Below are 17,500 nucleotides of genomic sequence, written 5' to 3'. Positions count from 1 at the left end.
GGTAATAATACACAGTATTAACCACAGGTCTCTGAGAGAGGGAGAACTACTGGTAATAATACACAGTATTAACCACAGGTCTCTGAGAGAGGGTAGAACTACTGGTAATAATACACAGTATTAACCACAGGTCTCTGAGAGAGGAGAACTACTGGTAATAATACACAGTATTAACCACAGGTCTCTGAGAGAGGGAGAACTACTGTTACAATATAATATAGACTCATAGCTGTGTGGCATCTACAATGGGAAGGGATGTGGGGTTAGAAGGAGATCATCTGTTAGTATGGGTTTAGAAATGACACATTATACTGGGTTGAATACATCTGGGAAAATTCAACAATTTACCATTGCTTTTGAGAGAGAAAGAGAGACCGAAAGACAGACAGAGAGACAGACAGAGAGAGAGACAGAGAGAGAGACACAGACAGAGAGACAGAGCAACAGAGAGAGAGCGGCAGAGAGACAGAGAGACACAGACACAGAGAGGGGCAGAGAGACAGACAGAGAGAGACAGAGACACAGAGAGAGAGGGGCAGAGAGACAGACAGGGAGACAGACAAAGAGAGAGACACAGACAGAGAGACAGAGACACAGAGACACAGAGAGAGAGGCGCAGAGAGACAGAGAGACAGACAGAGAGAGAGACACAGACAGAGAGACAGAGAGACAGACAAAGAGAGAGACACAGACAGAGAGACAGAAACAGAGAGAGAGAGACAGAGAGAGAGGGGGGCAGAGAGAGAGAGGGCAGAGAGACATACAGAGAGACAGAGACACAGAGAGAGACAGAGGAGAGAGGGGCAGAGAGACAGAGAGACAGAGAGACAGAGACAGAGAGAGAGAGACAGAGAGAGAGGGGGCAGAGAGAGAGAGAGACAGAGAGAGAGAGTCAGAGAGAGAGGGGGCAGAGAGAGAGGGAGACAGAGAGAGAGAGACAGAGAGACAGAGACACAGAGAGACAGGGCAGAGAGACAGAGAGACAGAGACAGAGAGAGAGAGACAGAGAGACAGAGAGACAGAGACAGAGAGAGAGACAGAGAGAGAGGGGGAGAGACAGAGAGACAGACAGACAAACAGACAGACAAAGATACTTACATACTAGACATATAAAAGAGTGCATAGTGTATATAACTGAATATAACTGAATATAACTGAATATAACTGAATATAACTGAATATAACTGAATAGAAAAATACTGACTGCATTCAATGGATTCAAAGCATCTCCTAAAATATAATAACACGTTCCAACAGCCCCAAAAGGTCAAAGGTTCAAATGTCAAAGGTCAATCTGTTAAGGACTGATGTCATATGTGAGAGGATTATGCCCACAGCAGACATATTTATTTATTTAAAGGTGTCTCTAAATCATTTTTAAAGGGATCTCTACATGTCATATGTGAGAGGATTATGCCTACAGGAAATGAATGCATCTAGACTTATTTAAAGGGATCTCTAGATATGTGAAGTGCATAGAGGGACACATTTAAAATGAGTAGGTGAGACTAATCACTGTAGACTGATCTGAGGTCAGTTAAATGGTAATGTATTAAGGTCAGTTAAATGAGTAGGTCAGAATAATCTCTGTAGACTGATCTGAGGTCAGTTAAATGAGTAGGTCAGACTAATCTCTGTAGACTGATCTGAGGTCAGTTAAATGAGTAGGTCAGACTAATCTCTATAGACTGATCTGAGGTCAGTTAAATGAGTAGGTCAGAATAATCTCTGTAGACTGATCTGAGGTCAGTTAAATGAGTAGGTCAGACTAATCTCTGTAGACTGATCTGAGGTCAGTTAAATGAGTATGTCAGACTAATCTCTGTAGACTGATCTGAGGTCAGTTAAATGAGTAGGTCAGACTAATCTCTGTAGACTGATCTGAGGTCAGTTAAATGAGTATGTCAGACTAATCTCTGTAGACTGATCTGAGGTCAGTTAAATGAGTATGTCAGTTAAATGACTAATCTCTGTAGACTGATCTGAGGTCAGTTAAATGAGTAGCAGGTCAGACTAATCTCTGTAGACTGATCTGAGGTCAGTTAAATGAGTATGTCAGAGTAATCTTGTAGACTGATCTGAGGTCAGTTAAATGAGTATGTCAGACAATCCTGTCTGATCTCATTAAATGAGGACTAATCAAAGACTGATCAGTTAAATCTAATCTCTGTAGACTGATCTGAGGTCAGTTAACGTGTTAAGGTTAGCAGGGTAGAAGATTACCTCTTATTATTGGAGAACCATATCGTTATTTTCGTAGAGTAATGCGTTGTCATAGCAACCACCTGTCTCTCATGGAAACAAAGACATTTTCTCTTTCATAAACCAGAAATCCAGGGAACGGTCATAGGTCAACGGTCAACGGTCATAGGTCAACGGTCATAGGTCATGAACCCATCATCATCGTCATTGTACTTTCCCCTTCTTATTAACATTCACATGGAAGCTGAAATGTAATTTACTGACTAGAAGCTTCTAAGTTATTACATGACTTTTCCAAGAGTTTTCAGAGTGGATTTCTAAATTAAATGATTTCCACAAATGTACCTTCACGTCCAATCGGAAATCTAGTTTATGTCCAATCGGAAACCTAGTTTAAGTCCAATCGGAAACCTAGTTTATGTCCAATCGGAAACCTAGTTTATGTCCAATCGGAAACCTAGTTTACGTCCAATCGGAAACCTAGTTTACGTCCAATCGGAAACCTAGTTTACGACCAATCGGAAACCTAGTTTATGTCCAATCGGAAACCTAGTTTATGTCCAATCGGAAACCGAGTTTATGTCCAATCGGAAACCGAGTTTATGTCCAATCAGAAACCTAGTTTATGTCCAATCAGAAACCTAGTTTATGTCCAATCAGAAACCTAGTTTATGTCCAATCAGAAACCTAGTTTATGTCCAATCAGAAACCAAGTTTATGTCCAATCAGAATGTCCAATCCGAGTTTATGTCAATCAGAAACCTAGTTTATGTCCAATCAGAAACCGAGTTTATGTCCAATCAGAAACCGAGTTTATGAAAAAATATTGAAACATGTATCAAATCAAACACGGTTTAAAACCATTTGACCCAAAATTAAACAAAACACCAACATGACACCCATATCAACACCAAAACCAACACCAACACCATAACAACACCAACATGACACCCATATCAACACCATAACAACACCAAAACCAACACCATAACAACACCATAACGACACCAAAACAACACCATAACGACACCATAACGACACCATAACAACACCAAAACCAACACCATATCAACACCATAACAACACCATAACGACACCATAACAACACCATAACAACACCATAACAACACCATAACGACACCATAACAACACCATAACAACACCATAACGACACCAAAACCAACACCATAAAAACACCATAACGACACCAAAACCAACACCATAACAACACCATAACAACACCCATAACAACACCATAACAACACCAACACCAACACCAACACCAAAATGACACCCATAACAACACCATAACAACACCATAACAACACCATAACAACACCAACACCAAAATGACACCCATATCAACATCATAACAACACCATAAGAACACCATAACAACACCAACACCAACACCAAAATGACACCCATATCAACACCATAACAACACCAAAACCAACACCAATACCAACACCAATACCAACACCATAACGACACCATAACGACACCAACACCAAAACCAATACCAACACCAACACCAATACCAACACCAATACAAATACTAACACCATAACGACACCAACACCAATACCAACACCAACACCATAACGACACCAACACCAATATCAATACCAACAACAACACCAATACCAACACCATAACGACACCAACACCAACACCAATACCAATACCAACACCATAACGACACCAACACCAATACCAACACCAATACCAACACCATAACGACACCAACACCAACACCAATATCAATACCAACAACAACACCAATACCAACACCATAACGACACCAACACCAACACCAATACCAATACCAACACCATAATGACACCCATAACAACACCAATACCAACACCATAATGACACCAACACCAACATCAATACCAATACCAACACCAACACCAAAATGACACCCATAACAACACCAATACCAACACCATAATGACACCAACACCAACACCAACACCAATACCAACACCAACCAATATTAATTTCACCCCTCAAACTCCCCTCTGTGTCACCATGAGATACACAGAGAGAGAGCTACAGCTCTGTTTCCTGGTTGAAAGGACATATTTGGGTTGCTGATTGGCTGGTCGTGTTTGCCGAACTCTCTGTGATTGGCTGGTCGTGTTTGCAGAGCTCTCTGTGAAGGAGGCTACAGAGCATCATCTAAACAAACACACGTAGGCTTGTCATTACAGACTTCTCTGACTTCTCTGACAATGTGTCCAAGTCAAGCCGTATCGGGACTCACAACAGACAATACAAAACACAGCCAGAGAGAGAGAGAGAGACAGAAAGAGACATGTGCATTGGAGCATTCTTGCTTTCAAATGAGAAAAACAACATGAAAATAACGATGGATGACTCTGTCAAGGCCTCAGAGAGAAAGAGAGGAAGTGAGAGAGAAAATAAATAAAGATATAGACAGAAAAAATAAAAAAAATAAAGAAAAATATATATACACACTGCTCCAAACAACACAATGTAACTCCAAGTCAATCACACTTCTGTGAAATCAAACTGTCCACTTAAGATCAATACTGATTGACAATACATTTCACATGCTGTTGTGCAAATGGAATAGACAACAGGTGGAAAATATAGGCAATTAGCAAGACACCCCCAATAAAGGAGTGGTTCTGCAGGTGGGGACCACAGACCACTTCTCAGTTCCTATGCTTCCTGGCTGATGTTTTGGTCACTTTTGAATGCTGGCGGTGCTTTCACTCTAGTGGTAGCATGAGACGGAGTCTACAACCCACACAAGTGGCTCAGGTAGTGCAGCTCATCTAGGATGGCACATCAATGCGAGCTGTGGCAAGAAGGTTTGCTGTGTCTGTCAGCGTAGTGTCCAGAGCATGGAGGCGCTACCAGGAGACAGGCCAGTACATCAGGAGACGTGGAGGCCGTAGGAGGGCAACAACCCAGCAGCAGGACCGCTATCTCCGCCTTTGTGCAAGGAGGAGCAGGAGGAGCACTGCCAGAGTCCTGCAAAATGACCTCCATCAGGCCACAAATGTGCATGTGTCTGCTCAAACGGTCAGAAACAGACTCCATGAGGGTGGTATGAGGGTCCGACGTTTACAGGTGGGGGTTGTGCTTACAGCCCAACACCGTGCAGGACGTTTGGCATTTGCCAGAGAACACCAAAATTGGCAAATTCGCCACTGGCTCCTTGTGCTCTTCACAGTTGAAAGCAGGTTCACACTGAGCACAAGTGACAGACGTGACAGAGTCTGGAGACGCCGTGGAGAACGTTCTGCTGCCTGCAACATCCTCCAGCATGACTGGTTTGGCGGTGGGTCAGTCATGGTGTGGGGTGGCATTTCTTTAGGGGGCCGCACAGCCCTCCATGTGCTCGCCAGAGGTAGCCTGACTGCCATTAGGTACCGCGATGACATCCTCAGACCCCTTGTGAGACCATATGGTGGTGTGGTTGGCCCTGGGTTCCTCCTAATGCAAGACAATGCTAGACCTCATGTGGCTGGAGTGTGTCAGCAGTTCCTGCAAGAGGAAGGCATTGATGCTATGGACTGGCCCGCCCGTTCCCAGACCTGAATCCAATTGAGCACATCTGGGACACCATGTCTCGCTCCATCCACCAACACCACGTTGCACCACAGACTGTCCAGGAGTTGGCGGATGCTTTAGTCCAGGTCTGGGAGGAGATCCCTCAGGAGACCATCCGCCACCTCATCAGGACCATGCCCAGGCGTTGTAGGGAGGTCATACAGGCACGTGGAGGCACACACTACTGAGCCTCATTTGGACTTGTTTTAAGGACATTACATCAAAGTTGGATCAGCCTGTAGTGTGGTTTTCCACTTTAATTTTGAGTGTGACTCCAAATCCAGACCTCCATGGGTTGATAAATTTGATTTCCATTGATCATTTTTGTGTGATTTTGTTGTCAGCACATTCAACTATGTAAAGAAAAAAGTATTTAATAAGAATATTTCATTCATTCAGATGTAGGATGTGTTATTTTAGTGTTCCCTTTATTTTTTTGAGCAGTGTATATTATGTATATATATATATATATATATATATATATATATATAGAGATAGAGAGATATAGATATAGAGACAGTGATAGAGACAGTGAAACAGACAGAGAGAGAGAGAGCAAAATAGCATGTTTCATAGTACTCAAAATCCTGAGAAATGAGGGTGTTTATGGTGTTTGCGGGTGTTTGAGGGTGTTTACTGTGTTTGAGGGTGTTGAGGGTGTTTACTGTGTTTGAGGGTGTTGAGGGTGTTTACTGTGTTTGAGGGTGTTGAGGGTGTTTGTGGTGTTTAGGGTGTTTAGGGTGTTTGAGGGTGTTGAGGGTGTTTACTGTGTTTGAGGGTGTTGAGGGTGTTTACTGTGTTTGTGGTGTTTAGGGTTTACTGTTTTGAGGGTGTTGAAGGGTGTTTACTGTGTTTGAGGGTGTTGAGGGTGTTTACTGTGTTTGAGGGTGTTGAGGGTGTTTGAGTTTGTGTGTTTAGGTGTTTGAGGGTGTTTACTGTGTTGGTGTTTGAGGGTGTTTGAGGGTGTTTGACTGTGTTTGAGGGTGTTTGAGGGTGTTTGAGGGTGTTTACTGTGTTTGAGGGTTTGTTGTTGAGGTGTTTGTGGTGTTTAGGGTGTTTACTGTGTTGAGGGTGTTTGAGGGTGTTTAGGGTGTTTGGGTGTTTACTGTGTTTGAGGGTGTTTGGTGTTTGTGTTGACTGTGTTTAGGGTGTTAAAGGGTGTTTACTGTGTTTGTTTTACTGTTTTTGAGGTGTTTGAGGGTGTTTTGAAAGGGTGTTTATGTTTGTGTTTGAGGGTGTTTAGGGTGTTTACGGTGTTTGAGGGTGTTTGAGGGTGTTTACTGTGTTTAGGGTGTTTGTGGTGTTGAGGGTGTTAAGGGTGTTTATGGTGTTGAGGGTGTTTAGGGTGTTGAGGGTGTTTGGTGTTTGTGGTGTTGAGGGTGTTTAGGGTGTTAAGGGTGTTTGTGGTGTTTAGGGTGTTTGTGGTGTTTAGGGTTTGAGTTTAGGGTGTTTGGGTGTTGAGGTGTTTGAGGGTGTTTAGGGTGTTAAGGGTGTTTGTGGTGTTGAGGGTGTTTGTGGTGTTGAGGGTGTTTAGGGTGTTTGTGTTGTTGAGGGTGTTTGTGGTGTTTAGGGTGTTAAGGGTGTTTGTGGTGTTGAGGGTGTTTGAGGGTGTTTAGGGTGTTTGTGGTGTTGAGGGTGTTTGAGGGTGTTGAGGGTGTTTAGGGTGTTTGTGGTGTTGAGGGTGTTTAGGGTGTTTGAGGGTGTTTAGGGTGTTTGTGGTGTTTAGGGTGTTTGAGGGTGTTTATGGTTGTTTAGGGTGTTTAGGGTGTTTGAGGGTGTTTACGGTTGTTTAGGGTGTTTAGGGTGTTTGAGGGTGTTTACTGTGGTTGAGGGTGTTTAGGATGTTTGAGGGTGTTTACGGTTGTTTAGGGTGTTTAGGTGTTTACTGTGGTTGAGGGTGTTTAGGATGTTTGAGGGTGTTTACGGTTGTTTAGGGTGTTTTAGGGTGTTTACTGTGGTTGAGGGTGTTTAGGATGTTTGAGGGTGTTTACGGTTGTTTAGGGTGTTTACGGTTGTTTAGGGTGTTTATGGTTGTTTAGGGTGTTTACGGTTGTTTAGGGTGTTTAGGGTGTTGAGGGTTGTTTATGGTGTTTATGGTTGTTTAGGGTGTTTACGGTTGTTTAGGGTGTTTAGGGTGTTTACGGTTGTTTAGGGTGCTTACGGTTGTTTAGGGTGTTTGAGGGTGTTTGTGGTGTTTGAGGGTGTTTACGGTTGTTTAGGGTGTTTACGGTTGTTTATGGTGTTTACGGTTGTTTAGGGTGTTTATGGTGTTTGAGGGTGTTCACGGTGTTTGAGGGTGTTTACTGTATTTGAGGGTGTTTGAGGGTGTTAAAGGGTGTTTACTGTGTTTGAGGGTGTTTACTGTATTTGAGGGTGTTTAGGGTGTTTGAGGGTGTTTGAGGGTGTTTAGGGTGTTTGTGGTGTTGAGGGTGTTTGAGGGTGTTTAGGGTGTTAAGGGTGTGTGTGGTGTTGAGGGTGTTTAGGGTGTTTGTGGTGTTTGTGGTGTTTAGGGTGTTTGAGGGTGTTTACGGTTGTTTAGGGTGTTTACGGTTGTTTATGGTGTTCTACGGTTGTTTATGGTGTTTATAGGTTCACGTGTTTGAGGTGTTTACTGTATTTGAGGTGTTTGAGGGTGTTAAAGTGTTTACTGTGTTTGAGGGTGTTTACTGTATTTGAGGGTGTTTGAGGGTGTTTAGGGTGTTTGAGGGTGTTTGAGGGTGTTTAGGGTGTTTGTGGTGTTGAGGGTGTTTGAGGGTGTTTAGGGTGTTAAGGGTGTGTGTGGTGTTGAGGGTGTTTAGGGTGTTTGTGGTGTTGAGGGTGTTTAGGGTGTTAAGGGTGTTTGTGGTGTTGAGGGTGTTTGTGGTGTTGAGGGTGTTTAGGGTGTTTGTGTTGTTGAAGGTGTTTGAGGGTGTTTAGGGTGTTAAGGGTGTTTGTGGTGTTGAGGGTGTTTGTGGTGTTGAGGGTGTTTAGGGTGTTTGTGTTGTTGAGGGTGTTTGTGGTGTTTAGGGTGTTTAAGTGTGTTTGTGGTGTTGAGGGTGTTTGAGGGTGTTTAGGGTGTTTGTGGTGTTTAGGGTGTTTGAGGGTGTTTAGGTGTTTGAGGGTGTTTATGGTGTTTGTGTTTAGGGTGTTTGAGGTGTTTACGGTTTGTTTAGGGTGTTTAGGGTGTTTGTGGTGGTTGAGGGTGTTTAGGTGTTTGAGGTGTTTACGGTTGTTTAGGGTGTTTGAGGTGTTTACTGTGTTGAGGTGTTTAGGATGTTTGAGGGTGTTTACGGTTGTTTAGGGTGTTTAGGGTGTTTACTGTGGTTGAGGGTGTTTAGGATGTTTGGGGTGTTTACGGTTGTTTAGGTGTTTACGGTTGTTTAGGGTGTTTATGGTTGTTTAGGGTGTTTACGGTTGTTTAGGGTGTTTAGGGTGTTGAGGGTTGTTTATGGTGTTTATGGTTGTTTAGGGTGTTTGGTTGTTTAGGGTGTTTAGGGTGTTTACGGTTGTTTAGGGTGTTTTGAGGGTGTTTGAGGGTGTTTGTGGTGTTTGAGGGTGTTTGGTTGTTTAGGGTGTTTCAGGTGTGTTGTTTATGGTGTTTACGGTTCCTTTACTGTTTTGGTGTTAAGGGTGTGTGGTGTTGAGGGTGTTTAGGGTGTTTGTGGGTGTTTGTGGTGTTGAGGGTGTTTGAGGGTGTTTAGGGTTGTTTAGGGTGTTTGTTGTTTATGGTGTTTACGGTTTTGTTTATGGTGTTTGAGGGTGTTCACGGTGTTTGGGTGGTGTTTACTGTATTTGAGGGTGTTTGAGGGTGTTTAGAAGAGGGGGTTTGTGTTTGAGGGTGTTTGAGGGTGTTTTGAGGGTGTTTAGGGTGTTTGAGGTGTTTAGGGTGTTTGTGGTGTTGAGGGTGTTTGAGGGTGTTTAGGGTGTTACAGGGTGTTGACTTCAGGGTGTTTAGGGTGTTTGTGGTGTTTGTTTAGGGTGTTAGGGTGTTTGTGGTGTTTAGGGTGTTTGAGGTGTTTAGGGTGTTTGAGGGTGTTTAGGGTTTGTTTTGAGGTGTTTGAGGTGTTTGGATGTTTGAGGGTGTTTGTGGTGTTTAGGTGTTTGAGGGTGTTAAGGATGTTTGAGGGTGTTTGACGGTTGTTTAGGGTGTTTAGGATGTTTGAGGGTGTTTACTGTGGTTGAGGGTGTTTAGGATGTTTGAGGGTGTTTACGGTTGTTTAGGGTGTTTACGGTTGTTTAGGGTGTTTATGGTTGTTTAGGGTGTTTATGGTTGTTTAGGGTGTTTAGGCTGTTGAGGGTTGTTTATGGTGTTTATGGTTGTTTAGGGTGTTTACGGTTGTTTAGGGTGTTTAGAGTGTTTACAGTTGTTTAGGGTGTTTACGGTTGTTTATGGTGTTTACGGTTGTTTAGGGTGTTTGAGGGTGTTTACGGTTGTTTAGGGTGTTTAGGGTGTTTGAGGTGTTTACTGGTTGTTTTAGGGTGTTTGAGGGTGTTTACTGTTTAGTGTTTGAGGGTGTTTACTGATGTTTGAGGGTGTTTACGGATGTTTAGGGTGTTTACGGTTGTTTAGGGTGTTTATGCTTGTTTGAGGGTGTTTAGGAGTTTGAGTTTAGGGTGTTTAGGGTGTTGAGGGTTGTTTATGGTGTTTATGGTTGTTTAGGGTGTTTACGGTTGTTTAGGGTGTTTAGAAAGTGTTTGGACAAGGTTGTTTAGGTGTTTGACATCCCTTTTCTATGGTTGTTACGGTTGTTTCTATAGCATGAAGGGTGTTTAGTGTTATTCTATAGTGTGTTTAGTGTTTGAGTGTTTAGGGTGTTTGTGTTCTATAGTGTGTGTGTGGTGTTCTATAGTGTGTGTGTTAAGTGTTCTATAGTGTGTGTTTGAGGGTGTTTAGTGTGTTGTTTTATAGTGTGTGTGTGGGTGTTCTATAGGTGTGTGTGTTTGGTGTTCTATAGTGTGTGTGTTTGGTGTTCTATAGCATGAGTGTGTTATTCTATAGTGTGTGTGCGGTGTTCTATAGCATGACTGTGTTATTCTATAGTGTGTGCGCGGTGTTCTATAGCATGAGTGTGTTATTCTATAGTGTGTGTGTGGTGTTCTATAGCATGAGTGTGTTATTCTATAGTGTTTAATTACTGTTTGAGCATGGTGTTCTATAGTGTGTGTGCGGTGTTCTATAGCATGAGTGTGTTATTCTATAGTGTGTGTGTGGTGTTCTATAGTGTGTGTGCGGTGTTCTATAGCATGAGTGTGTTATTCTATAGTGTGTGTGCGGTGTTCTATAGTGTGTGTGCGGTGTTCTATAGCATGAGTGTGTTATTCTATAGTGTGTGTGCTCTGGTGTTCTATAGTGTGTGTGCGGTGTTCTATAGTGTGTGTTTAAGTGTGTGTGCGGTGTTCTATAGCATGAGTGTGTTATTCTATAGTGTGTGTGCGGTGTTCTATAGTGTGTGTGCGGTGTTCTATAGTGTGTGTGCGGTGTTCTATAGCATGAGTGTGTTATTCTATAGTGTGTGTGTGGTGTTCTATAGTGTGTGTGCGGTGTTCTATAGCATGAGTGTGTTATTCTATAGTGTGTGTGCGGTGTTCTATAGCATGAGTGTGTTATTCTATAGTGTGTTTCAAATGTTCTATAGTGTGTGTGCGGTGTTCTATAGCATGTTCTATAGCATGTGTGTTATTCTATAGTGTGTGTGTTCTACTGTTTATTCTATAGTGTGTGTGCGGTGTTCTATAGTGTGTGTGCGGTGTTCTATAGCATGAGTGTGTTATTCTATAGTGTGTGTGCGGTGTTCTATAGTGTGTGTGCGGTGTTCTATAGCATGTTCTAGTGTGTTATTCTATAGTGTGTGTGCGGTGTTCTATAGCATGAGTGTGTTATTCTATAGTGTGTGTGCGGTGTTCTATAGCATGTGTGTGTTATTCTATAGTGTGTGTGTGGTGTTCTATAGTGTGTGTGTGGTGTTCTATAGTGTGTGTGTGGTGTTCTATAGTGTGTGTGTGTGTTCTATAGTGTGTGTTGTTCTATAGTGTGTGTTGTTCTATAGTGTGTGGTGTTCTATAGTGTGTGTGTGGTGTTCTATAGTGTGTGTTGTTCTATAGTGTGTGTGTGGTGTTCTATAGGTATCACTGTGTGTCTGTTTTTGTGTGTGTGTCTCAGGTGTGTGTGTTCCCTCACCGTTCTCCACATGTTCCTCCTCTCCTACACTTCCCTCAGGTGTGGTCCTCTCGTACCCCTCCTCGGGGAGAGACAGCGCCCCCACATCGGGGTCCAGATGAACCCTTACTGCTGGGGTCTCAGAGTCCTCTGCAGCGCTGTCATAGCAACCACCGTCCTGAGGCCCCGGGACCACGGAGACGTCACCCTCCGCAGGGTCGCCTGGACGGAGGAAGAGAGGGGGAAGAGAGAGGGAAGGGGAGGTAGAGAGGTCTGTTAGAATGGGATCATAGATCAGGTTAGGTCATTAAAACATCAGACTAGAGAAAATACAACAGTCACTTCAACTGGTTACTGAGAAAAGAGGAGAAAGAGAGTCCATGTTACTACTAGAGAGAGAGAGAGTTAGAGAGAGAGAGAGAGTCCAGAGTTACTAGAGAGATATCAGAGGGATATCAGTCCATGGGACTACTAAAGAGAATATCAGTCCATGTTACTACTAACATAGAGAGTCCATGAGAGAGAGAGAGAGAGGATATAGAGTCCAGGAGAGGGGGGGATAGAGAGAGAACATATCAGTCCAGAGAGAGAGAGAGTACTACTAAATACCACACTTTGGACTGACAACAGTCCATGTTACTACTAACAAGACACACGCACACACGCACACACGCACACATACACACACACACACACAACACACACACACACACACACACACACACACACACACACACTACTACACACATCACACACATGTGTTACACACACATACACACACATGTTTACTACACACATACACACACATGTTACACACACACACACACACACACACACACTCTCTCCAAAGGAGTATGAACAGGAGCGTAGTTCTTCCTTGAGAAGATTGCCTCTAATTCCACGGAGTGAGAATAGAACCATAGAAACCCTGAAGGTGTCATTCTGGAACAGGAAACCAATTTCTACATGACCCTCTATCTCTACTCACACTCTGCTCTGTGGAAAATTACTACAGGACAAATTAGCTGCCCATTAAATTCCCTCTTCAGTTTTTACAACCCGAGAGATAGCAGGGAGAGGAAATCGAGAGAGAGAATAAAATAAAGAGAGAGAAAGCGAGAGAACAAAGTAATGCTAACAGATTACAGAACGGTAAAAACTCAGAAAACTCAGAAAGATGATGGACAAGACGGATGAATTACATCCGTTCCCAGAAGATCACTGCAGGAAACATTCAGTCCAATCAACATGAGAGAGGGAAGGAGATGATCCCTCCCTCCCTGTCTACTCCTTCCTCCCTCCCTCCCTGCCTAAATCCCTGGCAGCCTGACACCCTCCCTCCATCCCTCCCTCCCTGCCTCCCTCCTCCATCCCTCCCTCCCTGCCTCCATCCTTGTCCCCCTCCCTCCCTCTCTGTCCCTCTCAGTCTCTCTCTGTCCTCTGTGTCTCTTACTGTCCCTCTCAGTCTCTCTCTGTCCCTCTTTGTCCCTCTCTGTCTCTCTCTGTCCCTCTCTGTCTCTACTCTGTACCTCTCTGTCCCCATCTGTCTCTCTCTGTACCCATCTGTCCCCATCTGTCTCTCTCTGTCCCTCTCTGTCTCTCTGTCTCTTTCTGTCCCTCTCTGTCCCCCTCTGTGTCTCTCTGCTATATCCCTCTCTGTCTCTCTCTGTCCCCATCTGTCCTCTCTGCCCCTCTCTGTCCCTGTTACTCTGTCTCTCTCTGTCCCTCTCTGTCCCTCTCTTTCTCTCTCTGTCTCTCTCTGTCCCTCTCTGTCTCTCTCTGTACCCCTCGGTGTCTCTCTGTCTCTCTCTGTACCCCTCTGTGTCTCTCTGTCCCTCTCTGTCTCTCTCTGTCCCTCTCTGTCAGTCTGGTTTATGATGTAGAGATTTATGTTGTGTCCTTGACTTTGCATGACTCCCTCTGCTTTCACCAGCTCTATCCCTCTGTACAATCATTCCATTCCCCATCGCCATCGACTCTCTCCCTCTCTCTTCAAATCAGTCCATGTTACTACTAACATATCAGTCCATGTTACTACTAACATATCAGTCCATGTTACTACTAACATATCAGTCCATGTGTTACTACTAACATATCAGTCCATGTTACTACTAACATATCAGTCCATGTGTTACTACTAACATATCAGTCCATGTTACTACTAACATATCAGTCCATGTTTACTACTAACATATCAGTCCATGTTACTACTAACATATCAGTCCATGTGTTACTACTAACATATCAGTCCATGTGTTACTACTTTCATATCAGTCCATTGTTACTACTAACATATCAGTCCATGTTACTACTAACATATCAGTCCATGTTACTACAAACATATCAGTCCATGTTACTACTAACATATCAGTCCATGTGTTACTACTAACATATCAGTCCATGTGTTACTACTAACATATCAGTCCATGTGTTACTACTAACATATCAGTCCATGATACTACTAACATATCAGTCCATGTTACTACTAACATATCAGTCCATGTTACTACTAACATATCAGTCCATGTTACTACTAACATATCAGTCCATGTTACTACTAACATATCAGTCCATGTGTTACTACTAACATATCAGTCCATGTTACTACTAACATATCAGTCCATGTTACTACTGACATATCAGTCCATGTTACTACTAACATATCAATCCATGTGTTACTACTAACATATCAGTCCATGTTACTACTAACATATCAGTCCATGTTACTACTTTCATATCAGTCCATGTTACTACTAACATATCAGTCCATGTGTTACTACTAACATATCAGTCCATGTTACTACTAACATATCAGTCCATGTGTTACTACTAACATATCAGTCCATGTTACTACTTTCATATCAGTCCATGTTACTACTAACATATCAGTCCATGTTACTACTAACATATCAGTCCATGTTACTACTAACATATCAGTTCATGTTACTACTAACATATCAGTCCATGTTACTACTAACATATCAGTCCATGTTACTACTGACATATCAGTCCATGTTACTACTAACATATCAGTCCATGTTACTACTAACATATCAGTCCATGTGTTACTACTAACATATCAGTCCATGTTACTACTAACATATCAGTCCATGTTACTACTAACATATCAGTCCATGTGTTACTACTAACATATCAGTCCATGTTACTACTAACATATCAGTCCATGTGTTACTACTAACATATCAGTCCATGTTACTACTAACATATCAGTCCATGTTACTACTAACATATCAGTCCATGTTACTACTAACATATCAGTCCATGTTACTACTAACATATCAGTCCATGTGTTACTACTAACATATCAGTCCATGTTACTACTAACATATCAGTCCATGTGTTACTACTAACATATCAGTCCATGTTACTACTAACATATCAGTCCATGTGTTACTACTAACATATCAGTCCATGTTACTACTAACATATCAGTCCATGTGTTACTACTAACATATCAGTCCATGTTACTACTAACATATCAGTCCATGTGTTACTACTAACATATCAGTCCATGTGTTACTACTTTCATATCAGTCCATGTTACTACTAACATATCAGTCCATGTTTACTACTAACATATCAGTCCATGTTACTACTAACATATCAGTCCATGTGTACTACTAACATATCAGTCCATGTGTTACTACTTTCATATCAGTCCATGTTACTACTAACATATCAGTCCATGTGTTACTACTAACATATCAGTCCATGATACTACTAACATATCAGTCCATGTGTTACTACTAACATATCAGTCCATGTTACTACTAACATATCAGTCCACGTTACTACTAACATATCAGTCCATGTTACTACTAACATATCAGTCCATGTTACTACTAACATATCAGTCCATGTTACTACTAACATATCAGTCCATGTTACTACTAACATATCAGTCCATGTGTTACTACTAACATATCAGTCCATGTTACTACTAACATATCAGTCCATGTTACTACTAACATATCAGTCCATGTGTTACTAACATATCAGTCCATGTTACTACTAACATATCAGTCCATGATACTACTAACATATCAGTCCATGTTACTACTAACATATCAGTCCATGTTACTACTAACATATCAGTCCATGTTACTACTAACATATCAGTCCATGTTACTACTAACATATCAGTCCATGTTACTACTAACATATCAGTCCATGTTACTACTAACATATCAGTCCATGTTACTACTAACATATCAGTCCATGTTACTACTAACATATCAGTCCATGTTACTACTAACATATCAGTCCATGTGTTACTACTAACATATCAGTCCATGTGTTACTAACATATCAGTCCATGTGTTACTACTAACATATCAGTCCATGTGTTACTAACATATCAGTCCATGTGTTACTACTAACATATCAGTCCATGTTACTACTGACATATCAGTCCATGTTACTACTAACATATCAGTCCATGTTACTACTAACATATCAGTCCATGTGTTACTACTAACATATCAGTCCATGATACTACTAACATATCAGTCCATGTTACTACTAACATATCAGTCCATGTGTTACTACTAACATATCAGTGTGTGTATGTGTGCGGGCGTATGTGTGTGCATTTGTGTGTGACACCTGTGTGTGTATGTGTTTGTGTGCGTGATTGTGCATGTGTGTGTGTGTGTCTGTGTGTGTGTCTGTGTCTGTGTCTATGTGTCTCTGTGTGTGTCTGTGTGTGTGTGTGTGTGTACGTGTGTGTGTGTGAGCTCAGTAATCAAAGTAATTAGATTGTAAACAGTATCTCTTCAAAGAGAATGAACTCGGCCTGGTTAATTAAGACTCTCTCTCATCCTTACATGAGTCTGCATATTGTACACGCACAACTGCACACACACACCACACACACACACACACACACACACACACACACACACACACACACACACACACACACACACACACACACACACACACACACACACACACACACACACACACACACACACACACACACACACACACACACACACACACACACACACACACAGTCCTGACTAGTATGTACGCTGAGTGAACAGACCTATAGTCCTGACTAGTATCTACGCTGAGTAAACAGACCTATAGTCCTGACTAGTATCTACGCTGAGTGAACAGACCTATAGTCCTGACTAGTATCTACGCTGAGTGGAGTGAACAGACCTATAGTCCTGACTAGTATGTACGCTGAGTGAACTGAGCTGGTCTGCAACCTTTGTCCTCTCGTAATTGAGAGAAACATGGTCTGTTGAGAAATTCTCACGGTGGGGGTAGAAAAAGGCTGTCTCATGACGCCAGGTCCTAACTGTGCTCATGGGCGGTCCTCTGATTGAGTTGAACTCAAAAGGGAATTGGAGTTTCCTTCAGTTTCCTAAACAGTTCAACATCACACTACACCATTTTACAAACAGTATCATCCTCACTCATTCATCTTATATAACAATTAGATGTAAAACCTCATATCTGATGCTATTATATGTATAGTTTTGTAATGTCTCCCATGAGTTTCACAAAATTGTACCAAACGGACCAGTTCGTAGATGG

At 42.3% G+C, this 17,500-nt stretch overlaps 1 protein-coding gene across 1 annotated transcript in view; it reads right to left on the bottom strand.

The window, feature by feature from the left end:
* LOC124026127 overlaps positions 1 to 12,151 on the bottom strand; it is a gene marked incomplete at its 5' end in the record, with an annotated part of 14,861 nt that extends 2,710 nt beyond the window's left edge. The window contains one exon of the mRNA XM_046339292.1: positions 11,951 to 12,151. Coding sequence (XP_046195248.1) covers positions 11,951 to 12,151 — 201 coding nt within the window. The remainder of the gene's footprint in view (positions 1 to 11,950) is intronic.
* Between the last annotated feature and the right edge of the window lie 5,349 nt (positions 12,152 to 17,500).

Source organism: Oncorhynchus gorbuscha, unplaced genomic scaffold (assembly GCF_021184085.1).
Source record: "Oncorhynchus gorbuscha isolate QuinsamMale2020 ecotype Even-year unplaced genomic scaffold, OgorEven_v1.0 Un_scaffold_2617, whole genome shotgun sequence".
Taxonomy (NCBI): domain Eukaryota; kingdom Metazoa; phylum Chordata; class Actinopteri; order Salmoniformes; family Salmonidae; genus Oncorhynchus; species Oncorhynchus gorbuscha.
Note: the sequence above shows the minus strand (reverse complement) of the source record. Positions and strands in the feature narration are given on the sequence as shown.